General features: G+C 50.4%; 1 protein-coding gene and 1 long non-coding RNA gene across 5 annotated transcripts in view; one reads left to right on the plus strand and one right to left on the minus strand.

The window, feature by feature from the left end:
- Positions 1–4769: 4769 nt before the first annotated feature.
- LOC138656348 (uncharacterized) lies at positions 4770–14296 on the minus strand. Its single transcript, XR_011316913.1, has 3 exons — positions 14160–14296; positions 8932–9070; positions 4770–5317 (listed from the first exon to the last, which is right to left on the minus strand). It is a non-coding gene; the product is annotated as an uncharacterized lncRNA (long non-coding RNA).
- The window catches only part of LOC138656346 (polyadenylate-binding protein 1-like), a 29982-nt gene continuing 17695 nt past the window's right edge, over positions 14296–26582 (plus strand). Inside the window, exons 1-4 of one of the 4 annotated variants that reach the window (XM_069743697.1) lie at positions 14296–14374; positions 17338–17544; positions 18441–18634; positions 18714–18829. In XM_069743697.1, coding sequence (XP_069599798.1) covers positions 17352–17544; positions 18441–18634; positions 18714–18829 — 503 coding nt within the window. In that variant the 5' untranslated portion in view covers positions 14296–14374; positions 17338–17351. Of the gene's footprint in view, positions 14375–14451; positions 14882–17337; positions 17545–18440; positions 18635–18713; positions 18830–26582 lie in introns of those variants that run through there. The other 3 variants (XM_069743696.1, XM_069743694.1, XM_069743695.1) reach the window with 3 other exon arrangements.

Raw genomic sequence — 26582 nt, forward strand, 5'->3', positions numbered from 1 at the left:
TACCGCCGCGGGGTGTGCAGGCGCGGTTCCGTAACGTTCTGCTCTGTTCGCTAGGTACCTGCCAGGTTCCCACGCCTGACAGGGACCCCCCTGTGTCTTCTCCCTGCAACACCCCCTGCCACAGGATGTTGCCTGAATCCAACCCAGTCAGCTTCTCACTAACTTCCTATCCAACCCCTAGTTTTACAAGTGTGAGTGGCCCAATAAATAAAGCCTTTTTCTCCCCCTAGTGGCCGGAGTGTGAAGTGTAATGTGTGCTGGTGATACCTGGTCAGAACTCCTTTAGTGCCATCAGACGTACCATCAGTCCCCTTAGTGGCAGAGTGACATACTGCAACGACCAGATCTCTGGGGCGCTGCATATCCACCCCTCCCTTCTCCCATGTATAACTCTGAGGCTCTACTGACATTTCTTACCCACTCCAAACCAGCCACTACCGCCATGCAGCACTCAAAACGTTCATACAAATCATCCCACCACCTGCTGTTTCTGTTTTTCTCCTTCTACTAGCTGCAGGTAACATGTCCCCAAACCCTGGACCTCCCTCCACCAGCATACATTACTCTCCTCCAGCTACATATAGAAACCCTGCTAATCTTATTAACATTCAGTGTAAGCCTTCTCCTACTGCTTTCCACTGTGCTCTCTGGAATGCACGGTCTGTGTGTAACAAACTAACTTACATTCACGATCTTTTCCTCTCTAGTTCCCTTAACCTTCTGGCTATTACAGAAACCTGGATCCAGCACTCAGACACCACCGCCGCTGCCGCTCTCTCGTTTGGTGGGCTGAAATTTTCACATACCACCAGACCTGAGAACAGACAGGGTGGAGGTGTTGGTTTACTCCTTTCATCACAATGTGCTTTCCAGGTCATCCCCCTTACATTTCCTTCCTTTGAAGTCCACGACGTCAGACTCTATAAGCCCTTCCACTTGCGGGTGGCGGTTGTTTATCGCCCTCCAGGCTCCCCCCGCCTGTTTCTAGACCACTTTGCCACCTGGCTTACTCACTTTCTATCCTGTGACATCCCCACCTTCATCATGGGAGACTTTAACATCCCCATCAATGATCCCCTCTCCCAATCTGCCTCATCTTCTCTCTCTAACTTCTTCATTCAACCTCACAGTTTACCAATTCTCCTACACATGAGGATGGGAATACTCTGGACCTGGTTTTCTCCCGTCCCGGATCGCTGCACGACTTTACTAACTCCACTCTCCCGCTCTCGGACCACAACCTTCTATCCTTCTCTGTCAACAATTGTCTCCTCACCCGGGACACCGCCACTTACCACACTTATCGGAATACACGTACCATTAATACCCAGCAGCTTATGGACAATCTCCACACATCTTTAGCCCCCATCTCCTCACTCTCCTGTCCAGACTTGGCATTGTCACACTTCAATATTACACTGAAGAATGCCCTGGATGAAGCAGCACCTTCTACACGCAGAAAGACCCAACACAGACAACGGCAGCCCTGGCACACTATGCAAACATGCTTTCTTCAGCGTCGCTCAAGGTGTGCAAAGCGGCAGTGGAGAAAATCTCTCTTCGCAGAAGACTTCATCCACTATAAGTTCATGCTCAAAACCTATAACTCTGCCCTTTCTCTGGCCAAACAATCCTACTTCACCACTCATCACCTCACTATCCAACAACCCAAAATGACTTTTTGAAACCTTAAACTCCCTCCTGAAACCTAATGTACAGGCCCCCATCTCCAATCCCAGTGGCGAGGATCTGGCCACTTATTTCCTAGAAAAAAATCAACCACATCCATCAGGATATCTCAGCCCAATCTCCTCAGTGCCTGGATCCCCTTCCCTGCCGCACCTCAAGCTCACTAGACATCTTTGAGCCTGTTTCAGAAGAAGTTTCCAAGCTCCTCACTTCTGCTCGGCCTACAACCTGCAATAGTGACCCAATTCCTTCACCTCTCCTGCAGTCTCTGTCACCAGTGGTCACCACTCACCTGACTAAAATATTTAACCTCTCTCTTTCCTCAGGCATCTTTCCCTCCTCATTTAAACATGCCATCATTACCCCTTTTGTTGTGAATTCTGTGGCAGAGCTCCCTCCTGTGGTCACAAGTGGTACTTCGGCTGATTCTCTCTATGAGCTTCCGTTAGTGCAGGAGAGTGGTACTGCGGCTTCTGAGTTTCCTTCCTCAGGTGATGTGGTGAAGTCGTTAGGTGCTGCTCTATTTAACTCCACCTAGTGCTTTGATCCTTGCCTCCAGTCAATGTTCTAGTATTGGACTTGCTTCCTCCTGGATCGTTCCTGTGGCCTGCTGCTCTGCATAGCTAAGTTGCTCTTGTGTTTTTTTTTGTTTGCTGTTTTTTCTGTCCAGCTTGTTTATTTGGTTTTTCTTGCTTGCTGGAAACTCTGGGACGCAGAGGGTGTACCTCCGTGCTGTTAGTCTGTACGGAGGGTCTTTTTGTCCCCTTTGCGTGGTTGTTTGTAGGGTTTTGTGTTGACCGCAAAGTTGCCTTTCCTATCCTCGCTCTGTTCAGAAAGTCGGGCCTCACTTTGCTAAATCTATTTCATCTCTACGGTTGTCTTTTCATCTTAACTCACAGTCATTATATGTGGGGGGCTGCATTTTCCTTTGGGGTATTTCTCTGAGGCAAGGTAGGCTTATTTTCTATCTTCAGGCTAGCTAGTTTCTCAGGCTGTGCCGAGTTGCATAGGGAGCGTTAGGTGCAATCCACGGCTGCCTCTAGTGTGGTTGGAGAGGATTAGGGATTGCGGTCAGCAGAGTTCCCACGTCTCAGAGCTCGTTCTATGTTTTTGGGTTATTGTCAGATCACTGTATGTGCTCTGACTTCTATGTCCATTGTGGTACTGAATTACCAGCCACAACACCCTTTACTTAAAAAGCCATCCCTGGACCAGAACTGCACAGCTAACTACAGACCTGTCTCTAACCTTTCCTTCATCTCTAAACTCCTGGAAAGCTTGGTCCACTCCCGTCTAATCCGCTATCTCTCGGATAACGCTCTTCTCGACCCCTTACAATCTGGTTTCCGCTCTTTACACTCCACTGAAACTGCCTTCACTAAAGTCTCTAATAACCCAATAACAGCTAAATCCAAAGGTCATTGCTCTCTGCTGATTCTCCTGGATCTGTCATATTTGATACTGTGGATCACCAGCTCCTTCTCACCATGCTCCTCTCCATAGGCCTCAAGGACACAGCCCTCTCCTGGTTCTCCTCCTACCTCTCTGACCGCTCCTTCACTGTATCTTTTGCCGGCTCCTCTTCCTCTCCTCGTCCCCTTACTATCGGGGCTCCGCAGGGCTCAGTCCTGGGCCCCCTCTTCTTCTCTATACACTGCCCCTATTGGACAAACAATCAGCAGATTTGGGTTCCAGTACCATCTCTATGCTGACGACACCCAATTATACACTTCTTCCCCTGACATCACCCCCAATCTAATTCAAAACACCAAGGATTGTCTGTCTGCCGTCTCTAACATCATGTCCTCCCTCTATCTGAAACTAAATCTCTCCAAAACTGAACTTCTTGTGTTTCTTCATTCTACTAACCTCACTCTACCCAACATCGAAATTACCCTGGAGGGTTCAACCATAACTCCCAAACAGCATGCCCGCTGTCTTGGGGTCATATTCGACACCGAACTTTCCTTTACTCCCTATAACCGATCACTCACTCGCTCTTGTCCCCTGCGTCTTAAAAACATCTCCAGAATCTAACATTTTCTCACCTTTGAAACTGCTAAGACTCTTACTGTCGCTCTCATTCATTCTCATCTGGACTACTGCAACTCTCTTCTGATCGGTCTCCCTCTTACCAAACTTTCTCCTCTCCAATCCATCTTAAATGGGGCAGCCAGGGTCATATTTCTGTCCAACCGCTTCACCGATGCCTCCATCTTGTGCCAGTCATTACACTGGCTACCCATTCGCTACAGGGTCCAGTATAAACTCATCTCTCTCACCCACAAAGCCCTCCGCAGTTCTGCACCGCCTTATATCTCCTCTCTCATCTCTGTCTATCGCCCTACATGTGCCCTCCGTTGTACAAATGACCTAAGACTAACATCCCCCGTAATCCGAACCTCACACCTCCGTCTCCAAGACTTCTCTCATGCTGCGCCAGCTCTCTGGAATGCACTTCCCCAGACGATCAGACTGATACCTCGCCCCAACCTATTCAAGCGCGCTCTGGAAACCCATCTCTTCAAACAAGCCTACCACATCAACTACTCAGTAAACTAACTTTGTCCTGTTCCCTCCTTCCAAATATTATCTGCATGTGAATCTGCACCCTACTACTCATCTGTCTCCACACCCTCCATACACATGATAACTGCACTTGATACTTGACTAACTGCACTTGATACTTGACTATTGCACTTAAACACACGGGCTGATGACCGGATCATGCAGCTTCATATGAAAATCCCTATTTATTATAATTGCCAGACCTGAAATAACAAGCACTTTTCACCTATTGTGTCCCCCCCATTTCCTTGTAGATTGTAAGCTTGCGAGCAGGGACCTCACTCCTAATGTCACTGTTTAAATTCTCTTAACTTGTATTGAATTTGTCGGTATATGTCCCCGCTTAATTGTAAAGTGCTGCGGAATATGTTGGCGCTATATAAATAAAGATTATTATTATTATTACAACAAGTTTTGGGGTCCAATTTCTTCTCTTATCCTTGGAAAAATAAAAATTTGGGGGCGAAAAGATCATATTTTTTCACAAAAATTATTTTTTTATTTTCACGGCTCTGCATTATAAACTTCTGTGAAGCACTTGTTGGGTCAAAGTGCTCACCACACATCTAGATAAGTTCCTTAAGGGGTCTACTTTCCAAAATGGTGTCACCTGTGGGGGGTTTCAATGTTTAGGCACATCAGGGGCTCTCCAAACGCAACATGGCGTCCCATCTCAATTCCTGTCAATTTTGCATTGAAAAGTCAAATGGCACTCCTTCCCTTCCGAGCTCTGCCATGCGCCCAACAAGTGGTTTACCCCCAGATATGGGGTATCAGCGTACTCAGCACAAATTGTACAACAACGTTTGGGGTCCATTTTATCCTGTTACCCTTGGTAAAATAAAACAAATTGGAGCGGAAATAAATTTTGTGTGAAAAAAAGTTAAATGTTCATTTTTATTTAAACATTCCAAAAATTCCTGTGAAACACCTGAAGGGTTAATAAACTTCTTGAATGTGGTTTTGAGCACCTTGAGGGGTGCAGTTTTTGAAATGGTGTCACACTTGGGTATTTTCTATCATATAGACCCCTCAAAATGACTTCAATGTGATGTGGTCCCTAAAAAAAAAAATGGTGTTGTAAATATGAGAAATTGCTGGTCAACTTTTAACCCTTATAACTCCCTAACAAAAAAAAAAATTTTGGTTCCAAAATTGTGCTGATGTAAAGTAGACATGTGGGAAATGTTACTTATTAAGTATTTTGTGTGACATATCTCTGTGATTTAAGGGCATAAAAATTCAAAGTTGGAAAATTGCGAAATTTCAAAATTTTCGCCAAATTTCCGTTTTTTTCCCCACAAATAACCGCAAGTTATATTTAAGAAATTTTAGCACCATCATGAAGTACAATATGTCACGATCTGTAGAAGCGTTCTAGAGTTATAACCTCATAAAAGGGACAGTGGTCAGAATTGTAAAAATTGGCCCGGTCATTAACGTGCAAACCACCCTTGGGGGTAAAGGGGTTAAACATTAAAGACAAATTAATGACAAAAAGCAAAACACATTTTGTACCAAAGTCCCCTGTGCTTTAGCTGCAAAAACAGTATTGTGGTGCTTAAAGGGAACCTGTCACCCCCAAAATCGAGGGCGAGCTAAGCCCACCAGTATCAGGGGCTTATCTGCAGCATTCTGTAATGCATTCTGGAATGCTGTAGATAACCCGCCGATGTATCCAAAAATAAAAATAATTAAAAATGAGAAAAAGAGGTTATATTATACTCACCAAGGGACAGTCCAGGTCCGGTCCGATGGGCATCGCGGTCCGGCGCCTCCAATCTTCATCAGACGACGTCCTCTTCTTGTCTTCACGCTGCGGCTCCAGCGCAAAGTACTGCAGTGCGCAGGCCCCAGGCCTCTCTGACCTTTCCCGGCGCCTGCGCACCACAGCGTGAAGACAAGAAGAGGACGTCATCCTATCAAGATGGGATGCAGGTAAAGAAGCTGCGGAGACACCATCACGTGTTTCTCGACGCAAGCAGTGAATAGCCAGGCCTTTCCCCGGGAAGGAACAACCACGGGAAGGGCAGCATCCTATGAAGGAAAGCCACCTATGCCAAGCATGGTATCCATCCACAGACAGCTGTTTCGGGGTGTTTGCCCCTCATCAGTGTGGAGTAGGAATCTGGCTATTAGGAGCAGTGCCTAGTAATCTGTGCCTTTATAGCCTATCAAGATGGGAGGCCCAGGATCGGACCGCCCAGGTGAAAATAATATAACCTCTTTTTGTCATCTTTGAGGATACATCGGGGGCTTATCTACAGCATTACAGAATGCATTACAGAATGCTGGAGATAAGACCCTGGTGCCGGTGGGCTGAGCTCAACGTCAATTTTGGGGGTGACAGGTTCCCTTTAACACAAAATTCCTCTCTCAAGCGGACGGGGCGGGGACACAGAGGAGCGGACGGGGCGGGGACACAGAGGAGCGGACGGGGCGGGGGCACAGAGGAGCGGACGGGGCGGGGGCACAGAGGAGCGGACGGGGCGGGGGCACAGAGGAGCGGACGGGGCGGGGGCACAGAGGAGCGGACGGGGCGGGGGCACAGAGGAGCGGACGGGGCGGGGGCACAGAGGAGCGGACGGGGCGGGGGCACAGAGGAGCGGACGGGGCGGGGGCACAGAGGAGCGGACGGGGCGGGGGCACAGAGGAGCGGACGGGGCGGGGGCACAGAGGAGCGGACGGGGCGGGGGCACAGAGGAGCGGACGGGGCGGGGGCACAGAGGAGCGGACGGGGCGGGGGCACAGAGGAGCGGACGGGGCGGGGGCACAGAGGAGCGGACGGGGCGGGGGCACAGAGGAGCGGACGGGGCGGGGGCACAGAGGAGCGGACGGGGCGGGGGCACAGAGGAGCGGACGGGGCGGGGGCACAGAGGAGCGGACGGGGCGGGGGCACAGAGGAGCGGACGGGGCGGGGGCACAGAGGAGCGGACGGGGCGGGGGCACAGAGGAGCGGACGGGGCGGGGGCACAGAGGAGCGGACGGGGCGGGGGCACAGAGGAGCGGACGGGGCGGGGGCACAGAGGAGCGGACGGGGCGGGGGCACAGAGGAGCGGACGGGGCGGGGGCACAGAGGAGCGGACGGGGCGGGGGCACAGAGGAGCGGACGGGGCGGGGGCACAGAGGAGCGGACGGGGCGGGGGCACAGAGGAGCGGACGGGGCGGGGGCACAGAGGAGCGGACGGGGCGGGGACACAGAGGAGCGGACGGGGCGGGGACACAGAGGAGCGGACGGGGCGGGGACACAGAGGAGCGGACGGGGCGGGGACACAGAGGAGCGGACGGGGCGGGGACACAGAGGAGCGGACGGGGCGGGGACACAGAGGAGCGGACGGGGCGGGGACACAGAGGAGCGGACGGGGCGGGGACACAGAGGAGCGGACGGGGCGGGGACACAGAGGAGCGGACGGGGCGGGGACACAGAGGAGCGGACGGGGCGGGGACACAGAGGAGCGGACGGGGCGGGGACACAGAGGAGCGGACGGGGCGGGGACACAGAGGAGCGGACGGGGCGGGGACACAGAGGAGCGGACGGGGCGGGGACACAGAGGAGCGGACGGGGCGGGGACACAGAGGAGCGGACGGGGCGGGGACACAGAGGAGCGGACGGGGCGGGGACACAGAGGAGCGGACGGGGCGGGGACACAGAGGAGCGGACGGGGCGGGGACACAGAGGAGCGGACGGGGCGGGGACACAGAGGAGCGGACGGGGCGGGGACACAGAGGAGCGGACGGGGCGGGGACACAGAGGAGCGGACGGGGCGGGGACACAGAGGAGCGGACGGGGCGGGGACACAGAGGAGCGGACGGGGCGGGGACACAGGAGCGGACGGGGCGGGGACACAGAGGAGCGGACGGGGCGGGGACACAGAGGAGCGGACGGGGCGGGGACACAGAGGAGCGGACGGGGCGGGGACACAGAGGAGCGGACGGGGCGGGGACACAGAGGAGCGGACGGGGCGGGGGCACAGAGGAGCGGACGGGGCGGGGGCACAGAGGAGCGGACGGGGCGGGGGCACAGAGGAGCGGACGGGGCGGGGGCACAGAGGAGCGGACGGGGCGGGGGCACAGAGGAGCGGACGGGGCGGGGGCACAGAGGAGCGGACGGGGCGGGGGCACAGAGGAGCGGACGGGGCGGGGGCACAGAGGAGCGGACGGGGCGGGGGCACAGAGGAGCGGACGGGGCGGGGACACAGAGGAGCGGACGGGGCGGGGACACAGAGGAGCGGACGGGGCGGGGACACAGAGGAGCGGACGGGGCGGGGACACAGAGGAGCGGACGGGGCGGGGACACAGAGGAGCGGACGGGGCGGGGACACAGAGGAGCGGACGGGGCGGGGACACAGAGGAGCGGACGGGGCGGGGACACAGAGGAGCGGACGGGGCGGGGACACAGAGGAGCGGACGGGGCGGGGACACAGAGGAGCGGACGGGGCGGGGACACAGAGGAGCGGACGGGGCGGGGACACAGAGGAGCGGACGGGGCGGGGACACAGAGGAGCGGACGGGGCGGGGACACAGAGGAGCGGACGGGGCGGGGACACAGAGGAGCGGACGGGGCGGGGACACAGAGGAGCGGACGGGGCGGGGACACAGACCCTAGCAATATAAATGGAGAGAAAGGGAGGTTTTGGTGTTTTTTCTTTTAGGAATTATACTCGTCTCTCTGACATTATCAGACGCCCACAGTGTCATCCCTTTGGGTCCTCGCATGGATTGTGGGGGCTCCAGCATTCCACTTGGTGAAGAGAAGTCCAGTGATGAGATGACATCTGCAGGGAGGTCACTGGATGGGGAAAAGCGACAATACCTAGAATAAAACAGAAAAAAAAAATCATGCAGAAACCTGGACACAAGTAGTGGCCGCCACCAGTGGCCTCCGGGCTAATACTGACCAGCACAGCGTGCGAGGACAATAAAGCCCGGGATCTGGAGACATTGTTATCACGCAGTGTCGCTCCCAGAGGTCATAGGACAGTCATCAACCTGACGTCATGTGTGCCCAATAATATTAATGAGAAAACGTTTTATGTAAAAAAGAATAAATAAAACAGGACGGACTCCGCACCATCAGGCAGATTCTCATGTTAATATCAATCCCTCAAATCTCCATCATCATTCATCCCCTCCCCTGTCCCCCCCCCCCCCACACACACACACGTAGCGCTATACATCCCTGCACCCCCCACCGCAAGAGACATCACACACTGACCTGCACAACGCGTGACATCAGCCCCCCACACCATGCAGACCCATGCGAGTAACATCAGCCCCATTCTGCAGGTAGACACCCCCCCCCCCCCCGCACACAGATCCCCCCACCGTCCAGCATGCACATGCAGCCCCATGCAAGCAACATCACCCCTCTCTCCCCAGGCAGATCCCCCCCACCGTCCAGCATGCACATGCAGCCCCATACAAGCAATATCACCCCTTTCTCCCCAGGCAGATCCCCCCACCGTCCAGCATGCTCATGCAGCCCCATGCAAGCAACATCACCCCTTTCTCCCGAGGCAGATCCCCCCTTCCAGCACGCGCATGCAGCCCCATGCAAGCAACATCACCCCTCTCTCCCCAGGCAGATCCCCCCTTCCAGCACGCGCATGCAGCCCCATGCAAGCAACATCACCCCTTTCTCCCCCAGGCAGATCCCCCCACCGTCCAGCACGCACATGCAGCCCCATGCAAGCAACACCACCCCTTTCTCCCCAGGCAGATCCCCCCCTTCCAGCACGCGCATGCAGCCCCATGCAAGCAACATCACCCCTTTCTCCCCAGGCAGATGCCCCCGTTCCAGCACGCGCATGCAGCCCCATGCAAGCAACATCACCCCTTTCTCCAAAGGCAGATGCCCCCACCGTCCAGCATGCACATGCAGCCCCATGCAAGCAACATCACCCCTTTCTCCCCAGGCAGATGCCCCCACCGTCCAGCACGCACATGCAGCCCCATGCAAGCAACATCACCCCTTTCTCCCAGGCAGATGCCCCCACCGTCCAGCATGCACATGCAGCCCCATGCAAGCAACATCACCCCTTTCTCCCAGGCAGATGCCCCCACCGTCCAGCATGCACATGCAGCCCCATGCAAGCAACATCACCCCTTTCTCCCCCAGGCAGATCCCCCCACCGTCCAGCATGCACATGCAGCCCCGTGCAAGCAACATCACCCCTTTCTCCCCAGGCAGATGCCCCCACCGTCCAGCATGCACATGCAGCCCCATGCAAGCAACATCACCCCTTTCTCCCCAGGCAGATGCCCCCACCGTCCAGCATGCACATGCAGCCCCATGCAAGCAACATCACCCCTTTCTCCCAGGCAGATGCCCCCACCGTCCAGCATGCACATGCAGCCCCATGCAAGCAACATCACCCCTTTCTCCCCAGGCAGATGCCCCCACCGTCCAGCATGCACATGCAGCCCCATGCAAGCAACATCACCCCTTTCTCCCAGGCAGATCCCCCCACCGTCCAGCATGCACATGCAGCCCCGTGCAAGCAACATCACCCCTTTCTCCCAGGCAGATCCCCCCACCGTCCAGCATGCACATGCAGCCCCATGCAAGCAACATCACCCCTTTCTCCCCAGGCAGATGCCCCCACCGTCCAGCATGCACATGCAGCCCCATGCAAGCAACATCACCCCTTTCTCCCAGGCAGATGCCCCCACCGTCCAGCACGCACATGCAGCCCCATGCAAGCAACATCACCCCTTTCTCCCAGGCAGATGCCCCCACCGTCCAGCATGCACATGCAGCCCCATGCAAGCAACATCACCCCTTTCTCCCAGGCAGATGCCCCCACCGTCCAGCATGCACATGCAGCCCCATGCAAGCAACATCACCCCTCTCTCCCCCAGGCAGATGCCCCCACCGTCCAGCATGCACATGCAGCCCCATGCAAGCAACATCACCCCTTTCTCCCAGGCAGATGCCCCCACCGTCCAGCACGCACATGCAGCCCCATGCAAGCAACATCACCCCTTTCTCCCAGGCAGATGCCCCCACCGTCCAGCACGCACATGCAGCCCCATGCAAGCAACATCACCCCTTTCTCCCCAGGCAGATCCCCCCACCGTCCAGCATGCACATGCAGCCCCATGCAAGCAACATCACCCCTTTCTCCCCAGGCAGATGCCCCCACCGTCCAGCATGCACATGCAGCCCCGTGCAAGCAACATCACCCCTTTCTCCCCAGGCAGATGCCCCCACCGTCCAGCATGCACATGCAGCCCCATGCAAGCAACACCACCCCTTTCTCCCCCAGGCAGATCCCCCCCTTCCAGCATGCACATGCAGCCCCGTGCAAGCAACATCACCCCTTTCTCCCAGGCAGATGCCCCCACCGTCCAGCATGCACATGCAGCCCCATGCAAGCAACATCACCCCTTTCTCCCCAGGCAGATGCCCCCACCGTCCAGCATGCACATGCAGCCCCATGCAAGCAACATCACCCCTTTCTCCCCAGGCAGATGCCCCCACCGTCCAGCATGCACATGCAGCCCCATGCAAGCAACATCACCCCTTTCTCCCAGGCAGATCCCCCCACCGTCCAGCATGCACATGCAGCCCCGTGCAAGCAACATCACCCCTTTCTCCCCAGGCAGATGCCCCCACCGTCCAGCATGCACATGCAGCCCCATGCAAGCAACATCACCCCTTTCTCCCCAGGCAGATGCCCCCACCGTCCAGCATGCACATGCAGCCCCATGCAAGCAACATCACCCCTTTCTCCCAGGCAGATCCCCCCACCGTCCAGCATGCACATGCAGCCCCATGCAAGCAACATCACCCCTTTCTCCCAGGCAGATGCCCCCACCGTCCAGCATGCACATGCAGCCCCATGCAAGCAACATCACCCCTTTCTCCCAGGCAGATGCCCCCACCGTCCAGCATGCACATGCAGCCCCATGCAAGCAACATCACCCCTCTCTCCCCCAGGCAGATGCCCCCACCGTCCAGCATGCACATGCAGCCCCGTGCAAGCAACATCACCCCTTTCTCCCCAGGCAGATGCCCCCACCGTCCAGCATGCACATGCAGCCCCATGCAAGCAACATCACCCCTTTCTCCCAGGCAGATGCCCCCACCGTCCAGCATGCACATGCAGCCCCATGCAAGCAACACCACCCCTTTCTCCCCAGGCAGATCCCCCCCTTCCAGCATGCACATGCAGCCCCGTGCAAGCAACATCACCCCTTTCTCCCAGGCAGATGCCCCCACCGTCCAGCATGCACATGCAGCCCCATGCAAGCAACATCACCCCTTTCTCCCAGGCAGATGCCCCCACCGTCCAGCATGCACATGCAGCCCCATGCAAGCAACATCACCCCTTTCTCCCAGGCAGATGCCCCCACCGTCCAGCATGCACATGCAGCCCCATGCAAGCAACACCACCCCTTTCTCCCCAGGCAGATCCCCCCCTTCCAGCATGCACATGCAGCCCCGTGCAAGCAACATCACCCCTTTCTCCCAGGCAGATGCCCCCACCGTCCAGCATGCACATGCAGCCCCATGCAAGCAACATCACCCCTTTCTCCCAGGCAGATGCCCCCACCGTCCAGCATGCACATGCAGCCCCATGCAAGCAACATCACCCCTTTCTCCCAGGCAGATGCCCCCACCGTCCAGCATGCACATGCAGCCCCATGCAAGCAACATCACCCCTTTCTCCCCCAGGCAGATCCCCCCACCGTCCAGCATGCACATGCAGCCCCGTGCAAGCAACATCACCCCTTTCTCCCCAGGCAGATGCCCCCACCGTCCAGCATGCACATGCAGCCCCATGCAAGCAACATCACCCCTTTCTCCCAGGCAGATCCCCCCACCGTCCAGCATGCACATGCAGCCCCGTGCAAGCAACATCACCCCTTTCTCCCAGGCAGATGCCCCCACCGTCCAGCATGCACATGCAGCCCCATGCAAGCAACATCACCCCTTTCTCCCCAGGCAGATGCCCCCACCGTCCAGCATGCACATGCAGCCCCATGCAAGCAACATCACCCCTTTCTCCCAGGCAGATCCCCCCCTTCCAGCACGCGCATGCAGCCCCATGCAAGCAACATCACCCCTTTCTCCCCAGGCAGATGCCCCCGTTCCAGCACGCGCATGCAGCCCCATGCAAGCAACATCACCCCTTTCTCCAAAGGCAGATGCCCCCACCGTCCAGCATGCACATGCAGCCCCATGCAAGCAACATCACCCCTTTCTCCCCCAGGCAGATCCCCCCACCGTCCAGCATGCACATGCAGCCCCGTGCAAGCAACATCACCCCTTTCTCCCCAGGCAGATGCCCCCACCGTCCAGCATGCACATGCAGCCCCATGCAAGCAACATCACCCCTTTCTCCCCAGGCAGATGCCCCCACCGTCCAGCATGCACATGCAGCCCCATGCAAGCAACATCACCCCTTTCTCCCAGGCAGATCCCCCCACCGTCCAGCATGCACATGCAGCCCCGTGCAAGCAACATCACCCCTTTCTCCCCAGGCAGATGCCCCCACCGTCCAGCATGCACATGCAGCCCCATGCAAGCAACATCACCCCTTTCTCCCCAGGCAGATGCCCCCACCGTCCAGCATGCACATGCAGCCCCATGCAAGCAACATCACCCCTTTCTCCCAGGCAGATCCCCCCACCGTCCAGCATGCACATGCAGCCCCATGCAAGCAACATCACCCCTTTCTCCCAGGCAGATCCCCCCACCGTCCAGCATGCACATGCAGCCCCATGCAAGCAATATCACCCCTTTCTCCCCCAGGCAGATCCCCCCACCGTCCAGCGTGCAGCCCCATGCAAGCAACATCACCCCTTTCTCCCCCAGGCAGATCCCCCCACCGTCCAGCGTGCAGCCCCATGCAAGCAACATCACCCCTTTCTCCCCCAGGCAGACTCCCACTTACCTGGTCTGTGACTATGGAGGAGGAACCCAAAACACCCCAAATCCTGCACACAGTCCTCGAAATCCCGCCATGACGTCCACAGCTTCCGTTTCTCCTGTCTGCTCTATGGAGGGAGAGGCGCCGCCCCTTCCGGTCACATGGGCGTGACGTCACCAGAGGTCCTTTAGCCGCCTTGGATTTAGCCTCTAGCCTGAGACCAGGCTTCGCTGGAGTAGGTGAGTATGACGTCTTCAAGGAGGCGGGAAGTGGGAGGGGCCCGGGGCGGGGGGAGGAGCCCGGGGCGGGGGGAGGCGGCTCCGGACTCTAATTTAAAAAAAAAAAAGACCAGAAAGAAAACTTGCTCCCGTGCCGCCCCCCCTCCCCCCATCGTCCTGCCGTAGGCACGAGCACACAAGTGCGTAAACATATAATAAGTGATGATCCAGAAAGGAGAAGTCTTATTTGATTGGTGCACATTTATGGCATAAAATGCTTTATTATAAGGGGGATCCAGACACGTGTCGGCCCCGTAGTAACTGCCCGCTCCTCGCGTGGGCATCAGTTGGCACCATGAGGCGGCCATGCTGTGCCCTGACAGTGACAGTTTACCAGGAGCCGCCATCAGGATCTGACTGGAGACAAGATAGGAACAAGGTGATTACCGACATATTGTGCAGAGTCTGTGAGTCCAAAGTCGGCACAACCTGAAATCTTTGCGGAGGAAAGTGAAGAATTCTAGAATCGTAAGTTCTCTAATCAGCGCCACATGTCAGGCCGGCGTCACACTCGGCGTAAGACAATACGCTCCGTAATTTACGGCTGTAATACGCAGAAAAGTCCCCAAAATCGTGGTCCGTAGCTCCTCCGTAGGCAGGGTGTGTCAGCGTATTCTGTGCATGGCATCCTCCGTATGTAATCCGTATGGCAGCCGTACAATGGATCCATGTGCTCAAAAAATAATAAAAACATATATACTGTCTATATATATATATATATATGTATGTCAGTGAGACACATGTATGTATATATATTAATATTTCATCCAGCGCGATATAGCAGAAAGCCGGTAATTCAATTGCCGTCTTTTGCTATCTCCTTCCTAAACCCGACATGATATGAGACATGTCTACATACAGTAAACCATCTCATATCACCATTTTTTCTTGCATATTCCACACTACTAATGTTAGTATGTGCAAAATTTGGGCGCTCTAGCTATTAAATTAAAGGGTTAAATGGCGGAAACAATTGGCGTGGGCTCCCACGCAATTTTCTCCGCCAGAGTAGTAAAGCCAGTGACTGAGGGCAGATATTAATAGCCTGGAGAGGGTCCACGGTTATTGCCCCCCCCCCCCCCCCCCCGGCTAAAAACACCTGCCCCCAGCCGCCCCAGAAAAGGCACATCTGGAAGATGCGCCTATTCTGGCACTTGGCCACTCTCTTCCCATTCCCGTGTAGCGGTGGGATATGGGGTAATGAAGGGTTAATGTCATCTTGCTATTGTAAGGGGACATTAAGCCTAATTAATAATGGAGAGACGTCAATTATGACACCTATCCATTATTAATCCAATAGTAGTAAAGGGTTAAAAAAACACACACATTATTACAAAGTCTTTTAATGAAATAAACACACAGGTTGTTGGAATAATTTATTATTCTGGTAACCCACCTGAAGACCCTCGCTCTGTAACAAAGGAAAATATCTATCAGCATATGTACGGGTGTTTAATCCATATTTTAAGCACTATCATTACTAAGTGCATACATTTGATAGCACTTTGGTTCAGGATTTATTTAGCAACATTTCAATAGAGCATGCGGTTTGAGCCTCTATTTCTTCATCTCGCTTTAGTCAGTATAATTATAAGTAAATAGATGACTTTAATATTGAAATTCCTCATCAATTGGTGATTTGAAGTTAGTGGAGGTATTTTCTCAGCATGCTCTATTGTTGAAAAATTTGTTGTATCCAGGAATGTTTATTTTATCTCTTGCTCCCTCACTAGTATTATATTTTGCTCTACACCTACCTGCCATTACATTTATCTGTACGGTTTTAAGGCATTGTTTTATTTTTTGTATTTGTCTGTATTAATAAAGTTATAACTTTTTATTGAAAAGAATCAAAACACTCTTTGATTTAGCACGCAGTTTAATAATTGCCTAGCTGATCAGTATGTTTTATTATTGATGTGTAAATTAACTTGGACAATTAATTATTCGGCCTTCAGATGAGCTCACTGGTGGATTCACAGTTACCTCGTTTTGCAGTATTACATGTACTGTGATACATAGAGGCTGTAGAAACCAAACGGCTCAACATACTAAATTACATTTTACTGTAAAAATTATATTTACCCATAAATACAAGAATAAAAAAAACCAAGATGTCAATTTGACTTTGTTTTAGTGAAGCGGTGAAATCTACCAGTTCTTTAAAGCATGTGTCTGGGACTTTAACATTGATGGACTATCCTTAGGGTAGGTGATGAATGTCTGATTGGTAAGTACCCCCGGAGATCAGCCCTTCCTGGTGTCGTCGGCAGCCGGAACTGCTCAGTTATGGAGCTGCACAGCACAGCTTTGTCTACAGAATAGTGACACATGCACATACTATTCAATAGAGAAGGCATGTGCAGTACCTGGCCGTGGCCACTATACTGTCGATGGAGCTGTTCTGGACAGAGCCACAACTCAGCACTTCCAGCCGCCACCGCCACCGCCAGGATCGGTTGGGTACCGGGTGTCGCACCCCCAGTAATCAGACATTGATGACCTCTCCGAAGAATAAGCCATCAATGTTACAGCGCCAGATAGCCCCTTTAAAGCTGCTCATACACATTAGATAAATGTTGTCTGACTTTGGCGGGATCGGCAGGCCTTATACTGTGTATCGGGGTCCCCAGCTTCACCCTGAACAGAGGACGGGGGCAGAGAATGATCCGCCCTGTTGAATGTCCTTTTGTTCGGGGTGTAGATAAGCTATGGTCAGGCTGCGGCTAATGTGCATGGCCAGCTTTGGCGTGTGACTGCCATGTAATGCTTTTCAAAAACCTGACCAGCACATCCAAACATAGACTAAGTGTGAACAGGTGCATCTTTCAGCGCTGCAGTGTGCTGCCTTATTTACTTAACTTGCCATGTAATGCTGACATGTTATTATCAAGGTGTTTTTCTTACAATCTCCTTTATTTTAGTGACCCTGCTAATAATGGCCACTAGCGCACTCAGCCACAGTACAGCAACCCTGTATGTTGGGGATCTCCTTCCGGAGGTCACAGAGGAGATGCTGCATGAAAAGTTCACTCCTGCCGGCAACATTTTGTCAGTCATCATATGCAGAGACAAGATCACCGGTCAGTCTCTTGGCTACGCTTACATCAATTTCCAGCAGCCGGAGGACGGTGAGAAGCAATACACAACTATAGCTATACATTGCAGCCCTGCCAGCAACAAGGCTGGGGTGAAATATTGCAACTGTTCCACAAATATCATGGACATACAAGATTGTAGATACAGTGGGGAAAATAAGTATTTGATACGCTGCCGATTTTACATGTTTTCCCACCTACAAAGAATGCAGAGGTCTGAAATTTTTATCGTAGGTACACGTCACCTGTGAGAGACAACCTAAAAATAAAAACCAAACAATCACATTGAATGATTTTTACACAATTTACATTTTATTGCTTGAAATACTGTATATTTTTTTTAATTTCTGGCAATTTTTTAGCTTAACATATAATGTATTAAAAATAAAAAAAATCTTGCAACTTTCAAACTGGACATGGGTGCTTTTATAGATTATAACTTCCTGTTGTTTCAGGAAACAACAGGTGTACATAGCTACAGTCATCAGACCTGAGTCCAATAATTTTATTAAAGCATCTAATGAGCGTGTACAAGTGTCATTGTGAAGGGAGGGTGAGCAGGGTCAGCTGTGACATCTCCTATTGTAATTAGTGGATCTTGTATTATCAGCTGTATGTAGAAGCGTTACCGTCATCCTTCCTCTGCTGATAAGGAGCCTGCTGAAAACTCTTCCTGAAAGGGCAGAAAGTATGAACAGTTCAAGATTTCTAAAAAAATTTTAGAACAAGAAAAATTTGCAAATTATTTTTTTTTAAATAAAATTAATGCAAAACAAAATATAGTAAAAAATGTTGTAGCATGGAATGCTGGAGCTGATCAACAATTCCTATCATGGCATGGCATCCTATCAGGGCGCAGAGGTCACCGAGGTGGATAAAGTCATTGATAGTCTCTTTCTTTGAAAATGTCCCCCATCCTTTCCCGCCAGCGGAGCGAGCTCTGGATACCATGAACTTTGAAGACATGAATGGCAAAGCGATGCGCATTATGTGGTGTCAGCGCAACCCGTCCGTAATAAAGAGCAGGATCGGCAACATTTTTATCAAGAACCTGGATAAGACCATCGATAGTAAATTACTGTACGACACATTTTCTGCTTTTGGCAGCATCATGTCGTGTAAGGTAAGTCAGTCATCCACCACATACGGATGTGTGAGGTCTGTGCAGTAGTAAGGTCCCTTATTAATATGAGGTGTTGCAGGTCGTGTGTGACGAAAATGGATCTAAAGGTTATGGGTTTGTACATTTCGAGACCCGCGAATCAGCCCAGAAGGCCATTGACTCGTTGAATGGCAAGATCCTAAATGACCAGAAAGTGTAAGTATGCCCTCATGTAAGGCCGGCTTCACGTGTCTGGGATTTCTGGACTCCTGGACCCCAAATCAACATTCTCATAGGCATATTTCAAGCTTTAGGGTTCGGGTCAGGAGACCTTCGGCTGGTCTGCAAACCGCGACCTGTATACAGACTGAGACGTGCCAAGACGGCCTAACACAAAGAATCCACAATCGATTATTGACTTACATGTCGCCAGTGGCAGGGGTTATCCACCTCTGGGGACTTTTTTTTTTACTTAATTGCATTTATTTGGGGCTAAAAGTCATTTTTGCAATTCAGTTTCCTTACAAAATTTGCACCTTTTGGCTTTTACAGGCTGTTTGTCTCCTCCTCCCTGCACATTCAACTTTTCTGTGGTCAGTGGTCATAAATCAGCTGAGAAGAGCTCAGAAATAGACAGATAAGTGTTAGAAGCTCTCTTTCTGGATCCTTAGGCTATGTTTACACACAGCAGCAAAATCTGCAGCGTTTCCGCAGCAGTTTCCCATGCGTTGTACAGTACAAAGTAAACCTATGGGAAACTCAATCCGCAGTGCACATGCTGTGGAAAAAAACGCGCGGAAACGCAGCGGTTTACATTCGGCAGCATGTCAATTCTTTGTGCGGGATCCGCAGCGGTTTTACACCTGCTCCATAACAGAAAACCGCAGGTGTAAAAACGCAGTAAATCCGCAGTGGACCATTCTACGTGTGCACATACCCTTAGGCCGGCCTCACACTCAGCGTATAAAAATATGGTCCGTAAATTACGTAGAAAAGTCCCCAAAATAGTGGTCCGTATCTCCTCCGTAGGCAGGGTGTGTCAGCGTATTTTGCGCATGGCATCCTCCATATGTAATCCGTATGGCATCCGTACTGCGAGATTTTCTCGCAGGCTTGCAAAACCGACATATGGACATACAATGGATCCATGTGCTCAAAAAATCGTAACAACATATATGCTGTCTATATATATATATATATATATATATATATATTAACCCCTTTCTGACCTCGGACGGGATAGTACGTCCAAGGTCAGATCCCCTGCTTTGATGCAGGGCTCCGCGGTGAGCCCGCATCAAAGCCGGGACATGTCAGCTGTTTTGAACAGCTGACATGTGCCCGTAATAGGCGCGAGCAGAATCGCGATCTGCCCGCGCCTATTAACTAGTTAAATGCTGCTGTCAAACGCAGACAGAGGCATTTAACTACCGCATCCGTCCGGGCGTCCGGAAATGACGTCATCGCCGACCCCGTCACATGATCGGAGGTAGGCGATGCTTCTCCATAGTAACCATAGAGCTCCTTGAGACCTCTATGGTTACTGATCGCCGGTAGCTGTGAGCGCCACCCTGTGGTCAGCGCTCACAGCACACCTGCAGTTCTGCTACATAGTAGCGATCAGCAGATCGCTGCTATGTAGCAGAGCCGATCGTGCTGTGCCTGCTTCTAGCCTCCCATGGAGGCTATTGAAGCATGGCAAAAATTAAAAAAAAGTTTAAAAAAATGTGAAAAAAATAAAAAAAATATAAGTTTAAATCACCCCCCTTTCGCCCCAATCAAAATAAATCAATAAAAATATCAAATCTACACATATTTGGTATCGCCGCGCTCAGAATCGCCCGATCTATCAATTAAAAAAAAGCATTAACCTGATCGCTAAACAGCGTAGTGAGAAAGAAATTTGAAACGCCAGAATTATGTTTTTTTGGTCGCCGCAACATTGCATTAAAATGCAATAACGGGCGATCAAAAGAACGTATCTGCACCAAAATGCTATCATTAAAAACGTCATCTCGGCAAGCAAAAAATAAGCCCTCAACCGACCCCAGATCATGAAAAATGGAGACGCCACGAGTATGGAAAAATGGCGCAATTTTTTTTTTCTGCAAACCTTGGAATTTTTTTTCACCACACTTAGGTAAAAAATAACCTACACATGTTAGGTGTCTATGAACTCGTAGTGACCTGGAGAATCATAATGTCAGGTCAGTTTTAGCATTTAGTGAACCTAGCAAAAAAGCCAAACAAAAAACAAGTGTGGGATTGCACTTTTTTTGCAATTTCACTGCACTTGGAATTTTTTTCCCGTTTTCTAGTACACGACATGCTAAAACCAATGATGGCGTTCAAAAGTACAACTCGTCCCGCAAAAAATAAGCCCTCACATGGCCAAATTGACGGAAAAATAAAAAAGTTATGGCTCTGGGAAGGAGGGGAGTGAAAAACGAACACGGAAAAACTAAAAATCCCAAGGTCATGAAGGGGTTAATATTTTATCCAGCGAGAGATAGCTTTAAAGCCAGTAATTCAATTGCCGGCTTTTGCTATCTCCTTCCCAAACCCGACATGATATGAGACATGGTTTACATACAGTAAACCATCTCATATCCCCATTTTTGTTACATATTACACACTACTAATGTCAGTAGTGTGTATGTGCAAAATTTGGGCGCTCTAGATATTAAATTAAAGGGTTAAATGGTGAAAAAAATTGGCGTGGGCTCCCGCGCAATTTTCTCCGCCAGAGTAGTAAAGCCAGTGACTGAGGGCAGATATTAATAGCCTGGAGAGGGTCTATGGTTTTCGCCCCCCCCCCCCCCCCACCCCCCCGGCTAAAAACATCTGCCCCCAGCCACCCCAGAAAAGGCACATCTGGAAGAGGCTGGGAAAATATTCTGAAAAGTTCCCACGCTCGAGGTCATATGAGGACAACCAGCAGATGGTGCATCACCGCGAATGAAGGTAACTACAGGTCATTGTCCTACTTTCCATTCATTCGCTGGGGTTTTACAGGCAGGAGCACAGCTGCATTATAGCAGAACTCCTGCCTGTAAAATAATTTAACCCCTTCAGATGGATTTACATCGTGGGACGTGACAGATCATCGGAAGGTATGGGATATTGTTTTTTAACCATTTCATACTATTGGATTAATAATGGATAGGTGTCATAATTGACGCCTCTCCATTATTAATCTGGCTTAATGTCACCTTACAATAGCAAGGTGACATTAACCCTTCATTACCCCATATCCCACCGCTACACGGGAATGGGAAGAGAGTGGCCAAGTGCCAGAATAGGCGCATCTTCCAGATGTGCCTTTTCTGGGGTGGCGGGGGGCAGGTGTTTTTAGCCGGGGGGGGGGGGGGGGCAATAACCATGGACCCTCCAGGCTATTAATATCTGCCCACACTCACTGGCTTTACCACTCTGGCGGAGAAAATTGTGCGGGAGCCCACGCCAATTGTTTCCGCCCAAATTTTGCACATACACACTACTAACATTAGTAGTGTGGAATATGCAAAAAAAATGGTGATATGAGATGGTTTACTGTATGTAAACCAGGTCTCATATCATGTCGGGTTTAGGAAGGAGATAGCAAAAGCCGGCAATTGAATTACCGGCTTTAAAGCTATCTAGCGCTGTATGAAATATTAATATATACATATATGTGTCTCAATGACATATATATAAATATATATATATATATATATATACCTATTCTATGTGTACACATTTATTCTACCTATTCTATTGTAACCTGTCAGTGTGATTTTACTGTACACCGCGCTGAATTGCCGGCTTTTCTCTCTAACACCGCAGCGTATTTCTCGCAAGTCACACTGCTGGTCCGTGTGTAATCCGTATTTTTCTGGCCCCCATAGACTTTCATTGGCGTATTTTTTGCGCAATACGGTGACAAACGCAGCATGCTGCGATTTTCTACGGCTGTAGAAGACCGTATAATACGGATCAGTAAAATACGGCTGATAGGAGCAGGGGCATAGAGAAGCATTGTACCGTATGCAATCCGTATTTTCTGCACCTCTCTTACGTCCGTAAAACACGGTAGTGTGACGCCGGCCTTAGAATGAGCTCACTCTTGGATTTTCAGTTAACCCATTCTGCAGCCAGCACTAGACAGAGCAACACTGAGGCTATACAAGGCAAATGGTGCAACATTCTTAATGAAACCCAATTGCAAAACTAAATTTTAGCCAAGAATATATGCATTTAAGTAAGAAACAAAGTGTCCCCAAAGGTGGATAACCGCGCTGCCAGCTATAGGGAAAATTGGGGTTCCCAGACCCTGTTCTACCAGGCTCCACGTATCTAGGACAGTGTGTGTGCCACAAATTTTTATGGGTACATCCAAACATTGCCAAAATGTCTGCAACTAAAAATCAGTTCTATATATCCGAATAAATGTTTTCTGCAATTAATGGTACAGTGGCAGAGATTTCACAATGTATATACAGAAATAAATATAAATATACTACACACATACAGTGGGGCAAAAAAGTATTTAGTCAGTCAGCAATAGTGCAAGTTCCACCACTTAAAAAGATGAGAGGCGTCTGTAATTTACATCATAGGTAGACCTCAACTATGGGAGACAAACTGAGAAAAAAAAATCCAGAAAATCACATTGTCTGTTTTTTTAACAATTTATTTGCATATTATGGTGGAAAATAAGTATTTGGTCAGAAACAAAATTTCATCTCAATACTTTGTAATATACAGTGGGGCAAAAAAGTATTTAGTCAGTCAGCAATAGTGCAAGTTCCACCACTTAAAAAGATGAGAGGCGTCTGTAATTTACATCATAGGTAGACCTCAACTATGGGAGACAAACTGAGAAAAAAAAATCCAGAAAATCACATTGTCTGTTTTTTTTAACATTTTATTTGCATATTATGGTGGAAAATAAGTATTTGGTCAGAAACAAACAATCAAGATTTCTGGCTCTCACAGACCTGTAACTTCTTCTTTAAGAGTCTCCTCTTTCCTCCACTCATTACCTGTAGTAATGGCACCTGTTTAAACTTGTTATCAGTATAAAAAGACACCTGTGCACACCCTCAAACAGTCTGACTCCAAACTCCACTATGGTGAAGACCAAAGAGCTGTCAAAGGACACCAGAAACAAAATTGTAGCCCTGCACCAGGCTGGGAAGACTAAATCTGTAATAGCCAACCAGCTTGGAGTGAAGAAATCAACAGTGGGAGCAATAATTAGAAAATGGAAGACATACAAGACCACTGATAATCTCCCTCGATCTGGGGCTCCACGCAAAATCCCACCCCGTGGGGTCAGAATGATCACAAGAACGGTGAGCAAAAATCCCAGAACCATGCGGGGGGACCTAGTGAATGAACTGCAGAGAGCTGGGACCAATGTAACAAGGCCTACCATAAGTAACACACTACGCCACCATGGACTCAGATCCTGCAGTGCCAGACGTGTCCCACTGCTTAAGCCAGTACATGTCCGGGCCCGTCTGAAGTTTGCTAGAGAGTATTTGGATGATCCAGAGGAGTTTTGGGAGAATGTCCTATGGTCTGATGAAACCAAACTGGAACTGTTTGGTAGAAACACAACTTGTCGTGTTTGGAGGAAAAAGAATACTGAGTTGCATCCATCAAACACCATACCTACTGTAAAGCATGGTGGTGGAAACATCATGCTTTGGGGCTGTTTCTCTGCAAAGGGGCCAGGACGACTGATCCGGGTACATGAAAGAATGAATGGGGCCATGTATCGTGAGATTTTGAGTGCAAACCTCCTTCCATCAGCAAGGGCATTGAAGATGAAACGTGGCTGGGTCTTTCAACATGACAATGATCCAAAGCACATCGCCAGGGCAACGAAGGAGTGGCTTCGTAAGAAGCATTTCAAGGTCCTGGAGTGGCCTAGCCAGTCTCCAGATCTCAACCCTATAAAAAAACCTTTGGAGGGAGTTGAAAGTCCGTGTTGCCAAGCGAAAAGCCAAAAACATCACTGCTCTAGAGGAGATCTGCATGGAGGAATGGGCCAACAACAGTGTGTGGCAACCTTGTGAAGACTTACAGAAAACGTTTGACCTCTGTCATTGGCAACAAAGGATATATTACAAAGTATTGAGATGAAATTTTGTTTCTGACCAAATACTTATTTTCCCTCATAATATGCAAATAAAATGTTAAAAAAACAGACAATGTGATTTTCTGGATTTTTTTTTCTCAGTTTGTCTCCCATAGTTGAGGTCTACCTATGATGTAAATTACAGACGCCTCTCATCTTTTTAAGTGGTGGAACTTGCACTATTGCTGACTGACTAAATACTTTTTTGCCCCACTGTATCCTTTGTTGGCCATGACAGAGGTCAAACGTTTTCTGTAAGTCTTCACAAGGTTGCCACACACTGTTGTTGGTATGTTGGCCCATTCCTCCATGCAGATCTCCTCTAGAACAGTGATGTTTTTGGCTTTTCGCTTGGCAACACGGACTTTCAACTCCCTCCAAAGGTTTTCTATAGGGTTGAGATCTGGAGACTGGCTAGGCCACTCCAGGACCTTGAAATGCTTCTTACGAAGCCACTCCTTCATTGCCCTGGCGGTGTGCTTTGGATCATTGTCATGTTGAAAGACCCAGCCACGTTTCATGTTCAATGCCCTTGCTGATGGAAGGAGGTTTGCACTCAAAATCTCACGATACATGGCCCCATTCATTCTTTCATGTACCCGGATCAGTCGTCCTGGCCCCTTTGCAGAGAAACAGCCCCAAAGCATGATGTTTCCACCACCATGCTTTACAGTAGGTATGGTGTTTGATGGATGCAACTCAGTATTCTTTTTCCTCCAAACACGACAAGTTGTGTTTCTACCAAACAGTTCCAGTTTGGTTTCATCAGACCATAGGACATTCTCCCAAAACTCCTCTGGATCATCCAAATGCTCTCTAGCAAACTTCAGACGGGCCCGGACATGTACTGGCTTAAGCAGTGGGACACGTCTGGCACTGCAGGATCTGAGTCCATGGTGGCGTAGTGTGTTACTTATGGTAGGCCTTGTTACATTGGTCCCAGCTCTCTGCAGTTCATTCACTAGGTCCCCCCGCGTGGTTCTGGGATTTTTGCTCACCGTTCTTGTGATCATTCTGACCCCACGGGGTGGGATTTTGCGTGGAGCCCCAGATCGAGGGAGATTATCAGTGGTCTTGTATGTCTTCCATTTTCTAATTATTGCTCCCACTGTTGATTTCTTCACTCCAAGCTGGTTGGCTATTGCAGATTCAGTCTTCCCAGCCTGGTGCAGGGCTACAATTTTGTTTCTGGTGTCCTTTGACAGCTCTTTGGTCTTCACCATAGTGGAGTTTGGAGTCAGACTGTTTGAGGGTGTGCACAGGTGTCTTTTTATACTGATAACAAGTTTAAACTGGTGCCATTACTACAGGTAATGAGTGGAGGAAAGAGGAGACTCTTAAAGAAGAAGTTACAGGTCTGTGAGAGCCAGAAATCTTGATTGTTTGTTTCTGACCAAATACTTATTTTCCACCATAATATGCAAATAAAATGTTAAAAAAACAGACAATGTGATTTTCTGGATTTTTTTTTCTCAGTTTGTCTCCCATAGTTGAGGTCTACCTATGATGTAAATTACAGACGCCTCTCATCTTTTTAAGTGGTGGAACTTGCACTATTGCTGACTGACTAAATACTTTTTTGCCCCACTGTATATACAAATATCTACATAGGAATACCCCTCTAAGGCCACGTTCACACGCTCAGTATTTGTAGCCAAAACCAGGAGCAGGTGATAAATCCAGAAGTGGTGCAGGTGTTTCTATCACACTTTTCCTCTGATAGTTCCTCTCCTGGTTTTGGCTACAAATACTGACTGAATACTGATCGGGTGAAAGTGGGCTAAATGTTTGGAGTTTTTTTGCCGCTTGTAAATAACAATTTTGGATAAACGTGTCTGCATT

Source organism: Ranitomeya imitator, unplaced genomic scaffold (genome assembly GCF_032444005.1).
Source record: "Ranitomeya imitator isolate aRanImi1 unplaced genomic scaffold, aRanImi1.pri SCAFFOLD_395, whole genome shotgun sequence".
Taxonomy (NCBI): Eukaryota; Metazoa; Chordata; class Amphibia; order Anura; family Dendrobatidae; genus Ranitomeya; species Ranitomeya imitator.